The following is a 15,781-nucleotide window of genomic DNA, read 5'->3' on the forward strand; positions in this document are numbered from 1 at the left end:
AATAACCTGGATGGTACTACTGTGGATGGGAAATTAAATACGATACATTCACTAAAAGGATTAGGTATAAATGGTGTGTGTGTCAGAAAGAAAGGGAAAACAGCATCTAGCTGTGAAAAGCAAGCTGTGAACTTTGCGTTATGCATCCTACTTTAAGGAACCTATGTACCTAGTTATGAAACGTTAGGACTTTAATTTACTGGCTACATGGTATGCTTCCTAGTCTTTAGAGGCACAGAGAGGTAGTGCAACGAGATGCCAGGTGGGAACCATAATTAGCAGTTCTAACATCTGAGCGTAAGCCCTTTGTGAAATGTGATCTAGATTGGCCAAAATGTCTGTGACCTCCAGCTGCTTATCTGTGAAATGGAGGAGTAACGTTTGGTTGCCATTCAGTGCAACTGAGTTAATACAGTGAATACATCAAATATATAACACGATCTTTACTGTTAATCTTCTAACAGAAGTTGGTGTTGTACTGTATTATTTGCAATGTTATCAATACAGTTCACACACACACACTCTACCTGAATATCAAAGAGAAGTTATCAGGATTTCTAGAAGACAGCTCTTACTTTTGTCCTGAGCCATGGTTGAATCCTAGAAGGAAACCATTGTCATCAACTTCTGAATCTGGGTTTTCATCGATGTCCAATTCATGGCTAAAAAAGCAAAAATAAAAACAAAAATGGTGATAAGCCACCCCTTTCAGAGTGAACAGTATCACACAAACCTGGAAGTCTGGAGAAGGTACTCAATGTACTCGGCAGTGTTTGGAGCATACTAATAAATATCATACCCTTTCAATTTAAAGATTTTTATTTACAATCGTATGCATGTGTATCTATCTATGTAGGTGTATGTGCATGTGAATACAGGTTCCTATTGAGACAGAAGGAAGGCCTCAGATGCTCTGGAGCTGTTGTGAGCTGTCTGATACTTAGGGTGCTTGGGACCTAACTCAGGTCCTCTGGAAAGGCAGCAAGTGCTCTTAACTCCAGAGCACCTCTCCAGTCCCCAGTCCTAAAGTCTTTAAGTATTCTACCTCTAATCCTGAAGATGGTGTAAATATGTACCTCTCAGGTTGCCTTTGGAAAAACCCCAGCAAAAGCTCAAGCCTGAGATTAATTTTCTGTAGCAAAAATTAAAAAAAAATTGTGAAGTATCAATTAGGCCAATTTTTTTTTAATAGAAGAAATGTTACTAGGAATAAGATATGGGGGCTCAGAGGCTAAGAGCACTTACAGCTCTTACAGAAGGTCAATGTTGTTTCCAGCACCCACGATGAGAAAATCACAACCACTGGGACTCCAATGCCAAGGAATTTGATGCCTTCTTCTAGCCTCCTTGGGTACCTCACACACCTTCTGAACATACACACAATGGAACTAGGAAGCAGTCTTTAAGTAAGGTTGTGGTGCAGGCGGTAAATGGCTCAGGAGACTCTACTACCACTTGGCCTATTGATGGAGGAGGGTCATCTGTCTATTGTTACTTTCATTGGTTAATAAAGAGACTGCCTTGGCCTTTTTGATAGGCCAACCCTGAGATAGGTGGAGTAGACAGAACAGAATTGTGGGAGAAAGAAAGCAGAGGCAGGCAGATGCCATGACTCTCCTCTCTGAGACAGCCGCAGGTTAGAATCCTCCTGGTAAGCCACCACCTCGTGGTGCAACACACATTAATAGAAATGGGTTAATCAAGATGTGAGAGTTAGCCAATAAGAGGCTGAAACTAATGGGCCAAGCAGTGTTTAAAAGAATACAGTTTCCGTGTAATTATTTCGGATAAAGCTAGCCGGGAGCCAGGTGGCGGGACACAGCCCGCGGCTCCTTTTAAACAGCCTATGATGGTAAATCTTTACTTTTGACTTCATTAGACTTGGAACATTTAGAAAACATACCTGTCTATGTCTATGAGGCATTTCCTAGAGTTCTGACAGGGGAGGGAAGAACCACTCGAAATGGGGTCTCAGATAGAAAGAAAGAAGAAAAAGAACTAGTCTTTATCTCTCTCTGCTTATCGATGCAATGCAACCAGCTGCCTCATGTGTCTACAGTCAAAACCTCGAGTCGCTCCCACCGATATGCCTTCCCTACTAAGATGGGACTGTACTTTCAAACAAGTCTTTTCTCCAAGCTGTTTTCGTTACAGAATCGACAAGCGCTGTAAACAGGCACCTTTAGAAACCCTGATTATATGACCCATAGAGAGCATCAAGCAGAACACAGCAAGAAATAACTGTTTGTCTTTCCAAGTAAGCCAAACTCACTATTTTATCAAGTACCTACTAAATATAAGCACAAAGTTCCCCTGGGAACCTGTACCAAATAATGGACAATTAAGAAGCGAAGTTTACTAGGTAAGGTAAGGCAGCAGTAGCTTTCTGAACGAAGTTACTCAGACTTCAGAGTTTGCACATCATTGTTCTAGATGCTATCTGGAAGGAAAGTCTTATGTGGAACACTACAAAGAAATGAATTATCTCCACCTAATGCTCCAATTCTGTAGTGATCTATCCATTCCTTCTACCTACACTTGAACACACTGGACTTTACACTATGTACTTCACTGTGGCTACTGTCACATACTGTGGGACAGCTCCAGGCAACCTATCAGTCTCATTTTATAGATGAGGAACTAATAAATTTAGAGTTATGATGGGCAGAATTAGGATATGACTGCATCTAAAAGCCTGACCAATAGATTCCCCTTTTGTTTGCAGTACAGAGTTGCAGGCTAGGGGTCATGGGTAATTTACCTTCTCTTCACTCTGCTGGGCTTCTGCTCGGGCGGATCATCATCACTCTCATTGCCACCAGACCTGTTAGGGTATGCTTGATCTTTGCTTGTGTCTGTTCCTGAAGACTCCTTCAACTCTAAGGACAGAGATTATAGTGTATCTTCCTTGAGGCCCGGCAATTTTTCTATTATCTCCAAAGACATAATTATAGCTATGCCTGGTAAGATTAAAGGCTTCAAGATCTAACTACATAGTCAGGTGTTGTATTTTTGGTCAATAAGGTACTGTGTATTTGAACAATGATGGTCTCACATGATCTCATTTTAGTGCCCTCTGCTGTATACAGAGCAATGAAATCACCTGTTAAGAAAGTGCCCAGAACTTCATCTCCCTACCTAAATGAAGCACAGCTGTGCTTTGAAAAGCAAACTAAAATTAGTTTGTCCAGATCTATACAAAGTACTCTATTGGGTACAATCTTACCTTCCTGGTAACTGCTGGCAGGTGTATTAATTTTTCTAAAAAAATCAATTAATCTGTATGGGTGGGATGGGGAGGAAGTATGCATGACCTGAGTGTTGAGGTCACAGGATAACCTGTGGGAGTAGGTCCTCCAACTATGTAGATTCTGGAGCTCAAACTCAGGTTACCAGGTTACCTGCTGGGCCCTCCCACTGACCTGGCAGGCCCATTTCTTAAGGTCAACAGTAGGGATATATTGGAACATCTTCCAAGAGTCTCAGAACATGGTTCCATGCTCCTCCCAGGTGCAGCGGATAGAAGTTTATTTCAGATTATCATTACAACTGGTTATTATTATCTGTTTATGCACCTATGGAAAAACGCATTTTTGCCACGTGCACCTTGTCCTTGTGATACACTTTGCTCAAGTGACTCTCTTTTATTCCTCAGAGTATAAGCTGTCTGATACTCTAAATAAAGCTGGCTATTGCACGAGACTTAGGTAGACTATTCGATAACCATTACCTGACAGAGTAAGTCTGGGCAGACAGCCTACCTTGAGCTGGTTGGTCTGTGCTTCTGTTCCCAGACGCATTACTTTCCTTGGGTGTTCTGTTGCTGGGGTCACATCCTCCAGAGGCAGGACACTCTTTGCCATGGCTGCTCTCACTCAGCTGTTGCTTGTCACAGTGCTCGGAGGACTCTAACTGGCTCTGTTCTACTTCCTCTGAACTCAGAATTATATTGTGAATTCCAGCAAGTATTTCATCCTGATCTTTATCATTTGAGCCAGAGCTTTCATCATCAGCTGTGTTAGGTGAAGATGAATGAGATACCAAATCCACTTTCCTGCTGCTCTCGTCTCTTCTGTCAGCCTCTGTTTGAGACGCATCAGCATCTAGACCACTGTCTTGTGAGGCCGCAAACGTCCAACCCTGAGCTTCCCAATACTGAAACTGTTCCAGATAATACCAATAAAGCTGACTATAATGTTGCTCCCATTCTTCCTTTGTATCAGGGAGGTTCCAAGGTTCAGAAGATTGTGTCTGATCTGGATGCTTTTCCTGCCAGCTTTGCCACAACAGCCCTTCTCCATATTCATTCCAATACCTTTCCCAGTTCTCCGTGACCTCTAGCTTTGGGGACGGTGTATTTTCAACGGGAAGGTTTTCTGTCTCAGCATCTGTTTTGCTCTGGAGTTCACATGTTCTGTTGTCACAGTGTTCAACAGACGGTGGGTCATCTGACACTACAGCATCATCGTCTTCACAGTCGTCTCTCCACGACTCTCGGATCACTTCATCCAAGTACTTCTTCTGGTGCTTTCTCCTCTTCTGCTTCAGTTTAAATTTATTTCTCGAATTCATAGACACCTACATCAGAGCAAGGATAACAAGCCTGACTCTATTCGAAGAGTAATATAACCAAAACCACACCCAAACTCCCACTGTGAGTCTTTAATACACAAACAAGCGATTCTTAAGGAGAATTCAAGTTACACACGGGACCTATCCCAACTTGCCATTTAGTTATAATACATATGAGCAAAAAGGTTCTAACCACGAATGAATCTGATTGTAAATAAAAATAGAATATGTTACACTGGTTTTTTTTTTGTGAAAAGCAAGACATAGAAATAGTAAAAATAGATTAGTACCTCAAAACTCTTATGGGCAGACACTCTTCCAAACTGAATTGGCAATCCCATACTTCTCATGAGTTTGGCCTCGGAATCAAGTTCACTTTCATCTGGGCTCATATCTCTACTGTGTGATTCGGTGGTGCCAGGGGAATGATCATCTTCCTCTTCTTCTGTAGCCTGGTCTCCTACAGACAGCATTTGTTAGTTTCATTGTAGGGAAAATGGAAAAGCCACCTTTCTTATCCCCATTTCAGAATGAGATCCAGAATTCTAACATGACTTGTCCATACTTGTATTACATATTTAAAAAATTCAAAAGAAGCTGGCAGTGGTGGCGCATGCCTTAATCCCAGCACTCGGGAGGCAGAGGCAGGCGGCTCTCTGTGAGTTCGAGGCCAGCCTGGTCTACAGGGCGAGTTCCAGGACTGTCATCCAGGGCTGTTAAACAGAGCAACCTTGTCTCGGAAAAGCAAAAAACCAAAACCAAAACCAACCAACCAAAAAACCCAAGAACTCAAACAAAGTTTCAGGCCAGCTGATCTATATATACTAAGTTTCAGGGTATAGCCAGGGTATATGAGACTCTGCCTCAAAAAACCACATACACACACACCTTTTCGACTCTTCAGTAAAAAAGTACTCCAACCTCAGAATTCAGGCAACAGAAATATACATCGATAAAGAAGAAATCTCATGTATGAAATTCTACCAAAGAGCTTCTTCAGTGAGGAAAAAAGACACCTATCTATGCAGTGAAGGGTATTCCACACACTATTCCATCTAACTGAATTGTAAAAGCCCAGGCCAGCACAAGATCTACTAATTCTGTGGTCCTTTCATGAAAACACATCTTCTCAGGTTGAGTAGCAGGTCTAGTGCTTATAGAATCCTTGTTCCTACAGCACAGTAAGAAACCTTGCTTTATCTGACCTTTGAGAAAGTATTTAAAGGCAACTATGACAGACTATACTGGAGTTGTCTGGCTTTTAACTCCGTGCTGCAGTTCTGCTCATTCTGAGAAACCTAAGATAATGTGGAAAGAGACACGGACTAGGGAAGTCTGAGAAGGTATAACGTGAAGTCATAATACACACCAAATTCTGTCTTAGTACTTCAGTAAAAGGCTGGGTGGAGATGGTCACTTGGGATTCATCCTAATCTACCTTTATTATAAAAGTCGGACAGAGGACTTCATGTTTTCTACTTTTCAAAACTTCCAGGGGCTCTAAAATGTGTATGCATGCATGTGTGAAGGAAGGGCCTACAATTACAGATATTCTTGGTATTCATGTTATTCACCATTTCATGCCAGCAAGCACAACACATCAGCACAAGCTACATAAATAAAAGGGCCATGCAGTCTTTACATTACCTGCATTATTGTCACTGCTTCTGACATAGTAGCCTCTTAACCCCAAGTTGTACAGTTTTCGATCCCTGTGAAGCAAAATAGTCCATTGGAATATGTTAACTATAAACCTGGAAAGAAGAATGGTTTAACAATCAAAGATTAGCTAATAAAATAGTTAAGAAATAGATTAGTAGGGGCTGGAGAGATGGCTCAGAGGTTAAGAGCATTGCCTGCTCTTCCAAAGGTCCTGAGTTCAATTCCCAGCAACCACATGGTGGCTCACAACCATCTGTAAGGGGATCTGGTGCCCTCTTCTGGCCTGTGGGCATATACACAGAAAGAACACTGTATCCATAATAAATAAATATTTAAAAAAAAAGAAATAGAATAGTAACCTGCTAATGCATTTTTCTCACCTATAGAGAGGCAATAATGTCTCTCATGGAGCTGTAAAAATTGACTATATAAAGCATGTGATAGCACTTAGAATTACTAACCTTTAAAATTATCTGGAATGTCTCCTTTTCTTTAGCACATCTATTTCTAAGCTTTTTAATTACTACAACTGGAATTTCATTACTAAAATAAACCTACAGAACACTAAGCTGAAAACTACCTCCTCCTGTCTTTCTTTGATAGGGTCTCACCATGAGGACCACCCCCTCTTGAGTATTCTAATTGCTAGGATTATAGGTATGAATGACCATGCCTGGCACTGATACTAATTTCTGGTGAACTTACAACAAACTTCATAAAACTCTTGTGTGCTTGTTATGAAATATAAGGTAGACGGATACTCAAAGAACAGTGAACTGGAAGGGGATAAAGTGTGAACGCTAGCCCCACTACTCACCAGGAACGCAAGCACTGTGGGTAAGGAAAGGAGTGGGAGCCTCACACAGGCATTAGTATTTTCTCTACTGGCCCCCAGAGATATGGAGTGTCAGTATCTTTACCATTATGGATACAATGAACAAATAGGGGAACGTAATGAGGAAGACAACTAAGATTTGCCTTGTTAAACGAGGTCAGCTAAGAACATATTAAATACAAGACATCTTGAAACCTGAAAGGCTGTGAAGAACTCAAGGTATTGGTTCAGTATTATAAACTTATGGCATTACATATACAGCAAGCATAGAAGCAGTCTAAAACGTTGAATGTGTACATATATGCAAATACACACATTCCTATGTATACCACAGTTCATATGTATATTGTGTAACTGTACTGTGAAGACACAGGAACAACAAACACACAGGTTTTAGTTTTCAAGTTTTGGGACGGTTCTTTAACTGACAATCTGACATGATTCAGAACCCCTGGAAGGGCCCATGCTTGTGAGAGGTTATCTTAATTGCATTAACTGATGTAGGAGACCTACCCATGGGAGGCGGGTGGTGGGGGGATGGCATCATTCCCCAGCATTTCCGATCTGGGAATTCTGAAGTTTGAAAACGGATATAATAGAACACATGCATTCATACTGCCTTTCCCCTCCAACTGTGGCCTGAATGAGACGGGCTCCCTCCAGCTCTGGCTTCTGAGACTTCTGCCATGACAGAATGTTGCTGTGGGAGCTCCTTCTGCTCCTTCAGCCAATAGCCTTTAAGATACCAGCCCACTTGGACATGGTCTCTTATACTATAAACGCAGCTGTAAAGCCTGTGCTAGCTCTCTTGCTTCCAGCTCTCACTTCCGGTTGCTAGACTCTGTTCCTGCTCCCCCTTCGTGCAGAGGACTGTGATCTATAAGTCTTCCCTAAATAAACAGCCCTTTATTATACAAAATTCTGAACTAATGTGGGCTTATTTTGTATCTTCTGCCATCAGACTGGACCCTGAAGCTGAGAGCTGGAATGAACCCGTAAGTTGCAAATATTCCAGTCCATTTTCATCACAATCATGGAAAGAAACTCAAGGCAAGTACCTACTAAAAGAACCAACTTGCCTTGAGGAGTGAGTCTAGAAACTGGAGAGAAAAGTCTGGGCTATCTGTGTCAAGGGCATGTCATGTCATGTGGGCAGTAACAGCCATTCCAAAACGTCTCTCACTGGGGACATGAAAGATAATATGAAAAGCAGTATCAACAACGGCAATGGACTGTAACTTTCAATGAACTAAATAATAGAGTCAAGAATCTATGTCAGGCTAGGTATAGTGGCACACATCTATAATCCCAGTACCCTGGGAGCTAAGGCAGGAAGATTACACAGGTTTGAGGTGAGGCTAACTTGGGAGACTTAGTGAGAATTTGTCTTAGAAAAAAAATCTACACAAACATTAAGAAATATGAATATACAGAAACAGAAGGAAAAGCGCTCCTTACAACGTGCCGATAAACCATAACCTTTAGAAAAAGCTGTTGGAGGGGTAAGGTGTTAATGAAGGCTAAGGCTTGTAGGCTTGCTAAGATGTTATACTAGAGCATGTCTCCACGGAGTACTGGTTCAGGCGAGAGGAACATTACTCAACAACAAAGAAACTCTGGCATTCAAAAGCATTGCACCTGTGGTGTTGGGTCTATATAAACTGCTTCCAGTACAGGAATTACAAGCACGGACCACCATACCCAGCCCTTTTCAGGTGGGTTCTGGGCATTGATCTCAGGTTCCACATGGAAGCACTTTCCCAATTAAGCTAACACCACAGCTTTTTGTTGTTTTCTGCAAACTATTCTTGTAAGTTTGAAATACTTCAAAATGAATTACATAAAAATCAAATAATTGGGGGGCTGGAGAGATGGCTCAGAGGTTAAGAGCATTGCCTGCTCTTCCAAAGGTCCTGAGTTCAATTCCCAGCAACCACATGGTGGCTCACAACCATCTGAAATGAGGCCTGGTGCCCTCTTCTGGACTGAAGAAAAAAATACTGTATACATAATAAGCAAATAAATAAATTTAAAAAAAGAAAGAAAAAAATCAAATAATTGAAGCATGCATTTTATAGCATAAGCAACATTACAACACAAACAGTTACTACCATCTCAGCATTTCCTGTCTTATTCTAAACACACAATCTTACATTCCTAGTGTAGATATTTTGTATTCCGATGAATGGCTCAAGTTTTTAAGACCAGCACAAACTTCAAAGCTCCAGACCCATATATCTAACTTATCTGACCTTGTGTATCTCAGACTCCAAAACAGAACCAAATTAAGCTGATGTTGCTCATCCATCACTGCTCCAAGTAGACCTCCGTATTCACCAGTCAGCCCTCTCTATCACTGAAAACTAGTAATACAAAAATGAGCTACCTTTGGCCCACTCTTCTCCTTTACTCTTCTCAATCCAATCTCCAGAGCTGCTCATTCCCCCACCCCCTATCCCTTTTCTATTGCCATTTCTAATTTTAAAAATTGTGTTGTGATATGATCTTACTATAAAGACTATACAGGGCTAGTGATGTGGGATTCCCCTCTGTATGCTGTGAATATCATTGGTTAAAAAATGAACTGCTTTGGGTCTATAGCAGAGCTATAGGGGAACAGAGCTAGGCAGGGAAAACTAAGTCGAATGCTGGGATAAAGAGGGGTCAGAGAGAAGCCATGTAGCCCCGCTGCAGAAAGACACTGAAACTTTAGTTGGTAAGCCACAGCCTTGTGGTGATACACAGATTAATAGAAATGGGTTAAATTAATATGTAAGAGTTAGCCAATAAGAAGCTAGAGCTAAGGGGCCAAGCAGTGATTTAAATAATAGAGTTTCTGTGTGATTATTTTGGTTCTGGGCAATTGGGAACCAACAAGCAGGTCTTCCTCCCAACAGGCTAGAAACTACTATATTCTCTTCCCCACACAATGTTTGAGTGATCCTTCTATAAACCAGCTAAATCTTTTAAAAATGTTAATGTAATGGCTGGGGCAAACTGATATAACCATTTCATTCTCCTGTTAACGTTTTCCTCTCTGGGGTTTTATTATTTTTGTTTTATTAGTGTTACAGAGATTCACTAGTAAATTTTCTGCATTTTAATTCTTTCTTTTAAAAAGTTTTATTAGCATAATCATTGCACACTGATGGATTTCAAATCTACCATCTACTTTTACCAGTAATGCCCCCCATTAATTCTTGCTCCCCTCCCTGCCAGCCACTTTCCTTTTCTCTAGCTGTCCCCAACCTGGATGGGTCTATTACCAGAAGTGATTTATCTGGATTACCAGGTAGCTTTTTTTTTTTGATGATCCTTCATACTGATTTTCATAATGGATGACTCCATCCAATAGTTCCATAGCTTTTCTCACTCAGTTCTAGAGAACACCTGCTAGGACTGTTACTTGTTTTCTTAAGAACAATTATTCCAGAGGAAGATGAAATCCCTAAGAAGTTTGGATTTTAAATCTCCCTGATGTCTAAGGATAAACATTTTCCCATGCATTTATTGATAATTTGTATCTAATCTTTTGAGAAATGCCTTATGTGTCCATTTATTGATTAGGTTATTTTGTGATAATTTCTTGACTTTTTAGTAGAACTGTAAAGCTCTATGTTCACTGTCTTTGAGATACTTCTTAGTTCTGTTGCTGTGAAGAGACACCACAATCAAGGCAACTCTTATAAAATGAAGCATTAATTGTGGGCTTGCTTAGTCTATGACCAATATGGCAGGAAGCAGATGGGAACGTGTCTGGAGAGCTCTATATTCTGATTCTCAGGCAGGAGGCAGGGGGACGGGGACCCAACACATCATGACACACAACACAGATAAATAGACTGATTCTGACTGGGCCTGGGCGTCTGAAATCTCAAAGTTCACCCTCAGTGACACACCTCCTAATGCTTCCCAAATAGTTCCAGTGATTGGATTCAAACACACAAGTCTATGGGGCCAATCTCATTCAAACCACAATACTGTGGCCAAATTGGGTAGGTAGAGGAACAAAAAAAAAAAAAAAATCAGCCCCTGGCTAAGAACCCCAGCTGTGCATGTCTGTAACTCCAATGTTTGGCAAGGACGTTCAATGGCCAGTCAGTCAGTCAGTCTGGCCACAACAGCAAGCTGTGGGCTTCAGTGACAGGCTCCATCTTAAAGGAATAAGACAGAGAGGGACAGAAGAAAGCAGTAGGCATTCTTCTCTGGTTCCCTCAGGCAGACAGGTGTGTGCACTCATTCGCATACACATATACAACACACACCCAGACCCAAACAGAGGTCATGAGCCTGTGGGTGTCACAAAGTTGTGGTTTAGTGACAAATGTCCTCTATAGGCTCAGGTATTTGAAAACTGGTCCCCAGGTAGTGGCACTGTTTAGGTAGGTGGTGCAGGCTTGCTGGACTAAATGTATCACTTGGGGCAGGATTTTGCCTCGCCCACTTCTAGACTGCATTCCTTTGGTTTCCTGCATCCATGCCTCCCATTGTGTGGACTGTTCCTCTGGAAAAGTACCCAAAATAAACTCTTGCACAAGTTGCTTTTGGTCATGGTGTTCTATTGCAGCAGCAGCAAAGTAACTAATATAACTAAGGCAGAAGACACAGCAGACACTTGTGAGAGGCACAAACCCAAGTTCATGGTGTGTCTCCTTTTGAGATGCAGTCTTCTTTCTAGGAATACTGATGCTTAACCTCTGTGTTAAAATCTTTTAGCCTCCAACCCAGCTTCCTAAGATTCTTTTTTGCTTTTAAGTTAAACACCGTCTTCATCTAAGCAGCTGTCTCTAAGAAGCCCGCTGGGTGTTGCTGGTAACAGAGGTGTTTCTGCACTTTCTGGCTCACTGAAACTGACAAACTTTCTCTACAGACAGATTTCTTTGGAGAAATGGCCTTGGCAAGAGGTCTACAAGAAACAAATGGGGTAAGTGTGAAAAGGAAGAAGCAGTCCTAGCAATCTGAACTCTGAGTAAAGCATATAGGGAATAAAAAAAAGCCTACGGTGGAGAAAGAGGAGACAGCAGGGAAGTAGGCAGGGGGTCCAAACATATAGGATGGTGTAGAAGCTTAGACTGTCTCTAATTTATTACTGTGGTTCAATTTTATAATGACATGAAATGAATACCACATTCAGTAGAAACCAAAGTTTAGATTTTGAATTTAAACTATAGTTCATATTTTAGATTTTTGAGACACAAGGCAAATCTCTTAACTGTACTCTCCTTGCAAAATCAATAACCAAACTATATACTTACAATACAGAAAGAAAAATGGGGCACAGTGAGGAAACGTTGGACCAAAGCAAGACTGTGGGTCCATGTCCTGTGCCTGGAACTTTTAATTTCAAAGGGGGCTTAGATGGCTCAGTCCTCCACCTCCCTGTTGCCTGCAGCATCCACCCTGTGCTGTTTCCACACCCTGTACTAAGTCTAGGCAGATGTTTCATGGCTCCAGCGTCTTCACTAACTGGGGCTCCTCTAAGGATTCACTTTCACTACAGGCAATGGCTTTTTAGGGCCTTTACTTTATGCAGTGATTCCAGCCATGTAACAAGTTGCCTGGCTTCTCTCAGAGGCTCTCTGAAACCATTCAGGAAGAATCCAGGAGCCCTCACTCTTACACCTTTCATGACTCCAAAGCTACCACCACATAGAAAACTGCTGCGCTTTGGTTGCTTTGCTGGGATGGGCCCTGGGCTCCTGGGATCACAACTGCAGCAGCTTTTGTGAGCAGCTGCGTTCCAGGAGCAGAAACCTGAAGCCCTTCTCTCTCACAAGCTGGCAGCTGGCTAGGGGAAGTCCATGGCACTCTTTGTCCTGGTGCAGAGCAGGAGCCTCCCCTAACTGTGCTAATCTCATTAACAGTTATAGCCTCTCTTCAGTTATAGCCTGGGCTGTAACATAAGCTGTCTAGTGCTCCCTTTCTCTCCAAACTACATTTTCTATTTCCCTTTGCCTCACTGTTCTTTGTTATTATTGACCTGGGTAAGGGAAATCAGTATCAATCACACCAGACTCAATGTCATGTACTACTGAAGGTTTCTCTGCAAAAGAAATGAATCCAACTCAGGACATAGACAGGAAATAGCTAGATTTTAACAAAACATCATAGGATTGGCTGAGTTAATATTACAGTCCCTGTTTCCCTCGAGCCGGGCCTCCACAGTCTGCCTTACTCTCAACACTACTGCTAAACTCTGCTTATAGCACTCAACCTCTTATCTAGTCAAAGTCCCAAACTCTTCCACATCCCCCCAAACACGGCCAGGTTCTTCACAGCGACAGCCCCCTCTCTGACACCAACTTCTGTCCCAATTACTTTCTGCTGTCGTGGTAAAAGCAACGTAGGGAAGAGTTTTTATTTTGGCTTACGATTCCAGCGGGAGAGTCCATAATGGCAGGGGAGACAAGGCAGCAGGCAACGGGAACAGGAAGCTGAGAGATCACATCTTCAACTGAAATCATGAAGCAGAGAGAATGCAAACCAGAAGTGACAGTTATGAACTCTCAGAGCCGGCCCAAATGATGTACCATCTTTCCAAACAGTGCCACTAGATGGGAATCAACTGATCAAAGACCTCATCTTTGGGAGTTCATTCCTCAGTTGAACACATCAGCCATATGTTTCTGGTGTCTATCTCAGAGGGGTGCTAAGAAATTTAGGAAGATAACAGAGCGGCTTCTGATGATATAGGATTATAGCTAGGGCAGCAGTTCAGGTTGGTGTAAAATAAAAACATAGATATTTACATTATGATCCATAACAGTAGCAAAATTGCAGTTATAAACTAGTGTAAAGTTATAAATGAAAATAACTTTATGGTTGGGAGGTCACCATAACACGAGGAACTGCATTAATGGGTCACAGCATTAGGAAGGTTGAGAATGACTGGTCTGGGGGAATTAAGATTTTTTTACTGTAAGTAAAATTTCAGTTTTGGGTGCCATTCCTAGAAAATATTTTGGAACTACCAAGACCATAAATGCTTAGGCTTAAACATGGCTGTTACTTTAGTATTCTCTTAGGAAAAATACATACAGCAGGGTGTGGTGGTACACACCTTTAATCCTAGTATTGGGAGGCAGAGGCAGGCAGAGCTCTGTGAGTTTGAGGCCAGCCTGATCTACAAAGTGAGTTTCAGGCTAGCCAGAGTCACTTGGCAAGACCATGTCTTAAACTTGTGGGATTGATTCACTCCTCCCACCATGTGGGTCCTGGGGATTGAACTCGGGTCCTCAGTATTGCAGAGGGTAAATTAGGCCTTTACTCATTGAGCCATCTCATTGCCCAGGAAGTTTTGTTAAAAATGCTGGCATTCTTGACTTTGACTTGACATGAGACTTCAAGAAGACCCTAAATGAAGGAGTTCTTTTCCCTTCCCAAGGCTGCATAATTTCCACTCTCGATCCCGCCACAGACCTGTTTCACAGCCATAACTAATTGCATAATTGTGTAAATAACTATCTTAATACAATATTGATCTCCTTTGCTTAGAAAGTAAATCTGTGTAGCCCGGCTCTGTCTTATAGTTGCCAATCAGCACATCTAATAGGAGCACACACACACACACAAAAAACCCCAAAAACCTTCACTGAATTAAATGCACACCCAACTACAATAAGAACAGTATTTTTAGATAATAGATTTAATATGGTTTTATTTTGAGAACTTTCAGAGTTCTTCCCCGAGTACATAATGAAAGAGCACCCATCAACTTAAAATCTTAAGCTATAAATTCACTTCCATAAAGATCCGAATTTATCGTGAAGCACGTGACACTGGGGAAAAAACACATTTTCTAGGGATAAACAAACAAACAAAAACCGACTTAGGTGGCTTAATTCATATTATAAACATAATGAAAAGAATGTCTAGGTCCGAATTTTCTTGTCGGAGCTTTTACTACCAGTTGGTTCGTCCCACTCCAGCAATTTTTAACAAACATGTCCCCTACCACTGCTGTCAACAGACTTAAGGCTTTCATCTCAAATAATTTGTGAATTTATGTTGGAAAAGATTTTACAGTTTGAAAAGGGGGCTCTGCCTCGAACCTTCACCTTATTATGCTACACCTACTGGTTTACACTTCACACTTCTATCTTACTCGTGTAGCTCAAGCTGGTCTCGAACCCCCATCCTGATCCTGCCTCTGCTACTGAGGCCCGGGCCACCTCGTCCAACCCACTCAACTTTGAGACTGGCCCTTCGTTTATAAGTGCGAAATAACATATGAAAGATACCACACTTTAAAAATCAAAATCAGAGCTAATCTTTCCTTTAGCAATGGCAGTAGGAGACCACCCCGTCACGACTGAGGGGCTTCGAGTTTCCGTAGCCACCACTCGGGCCTAGAAGCAGGTCATCTGGCTTTCAGGAAAGCCTCACTCGACCTCGGCGACACCCCGAGTCCCGAGCAAGGAGAAAAAGGACGAGGTTAGTCGCGACTTACTCCACAAACGCCCGGGAGCAGAGGCAATGGATCATGTCCTCCTCGCCGCGGTCTTCAATGAAGAGCAGCATTTCGGCCACGTGGCTCCACTTCTCGCAGCACATTTCGTCCTCCGGGTTGGCTCTCCCGTCCCCTGCGGGGCTGGGCCTCTGCTCGGTTGCTGGAGACAGAGAGAGGACTCACCGGCCTGGGCGGAGGAGCCGGAACGCACCCGGGAACGCTCGAGCCAGAAGCCCGCCAGGCGCGCCACCGGAAGCAGCAAC

The 15,781-nt window shown here is 42.2% G+C and overlaps 1 protein-coding gene across 3 annotated transcripts in view; it reads right to left on the reverse strand.

Moving 5' to 3' along the window:
• Window positions 1-15,760, reverse strand: part of Tgs1 (trimethylguanosine synthase 1) — a 35,607-nt gene extending 19,847 nt beyond the window's left edge. Inside the window, exons 1-7 of one of the 3 annotated variants that reach the window (XM_048420682.3) lie at window positions 15,519-15,725; window positions 13,441-13,523; window positions 6,220-6,284; window positions 4,863-5,032; window positions 3,762-4,578; window positions 2,762-2,879; window positions 576-662 (exon numbers count right to left, since the gene is read on the reverse strand). In XM_048420682.3, the coding sequence (XP_048276639.3) occupies window positions 576-662; window positions 2,762-2,879; window positions 3,762-4,578; window positions 4,863-4,964 (1,124 nt within the window). In that variant the 5' untranslated portion in view covers window positions 4,965-5,032; window positions 6,220-6,284; window positions 13,441-13,523; window positions 15,519-15,725. Of the gene's footprint in view, window positions 1-575; window positions 663-2,761; window positions 2,880-3,761; window positions 4,579-4,862; window positions 5,033-6,219; window positions 6,327-13,440; window positions 13,524-15,518 lie in introns of all 3 variants that reach the window. The other 2 variants (XM_048420681.3, XM_048420680.3) reach the window with 2 other exon arrangements.
• Between the last annotated feature and the right edge of the window lie 21 nt (window positions 15,761-15,781).

This window comes from Myodes glareolus, chromosome 16, assembly GCF_982192425.1.
Source record: "Myodes glareolus chromosome 16, mMyoGla1.1, whole genome shotgun sequence".
In the NCBI taxonomy this organism is placed as follows: Eukaryota; Metazoa; Chordata; class Mammalia; order Rodentia; family Cricetidae; genus Myodes; species Myodes glareolus.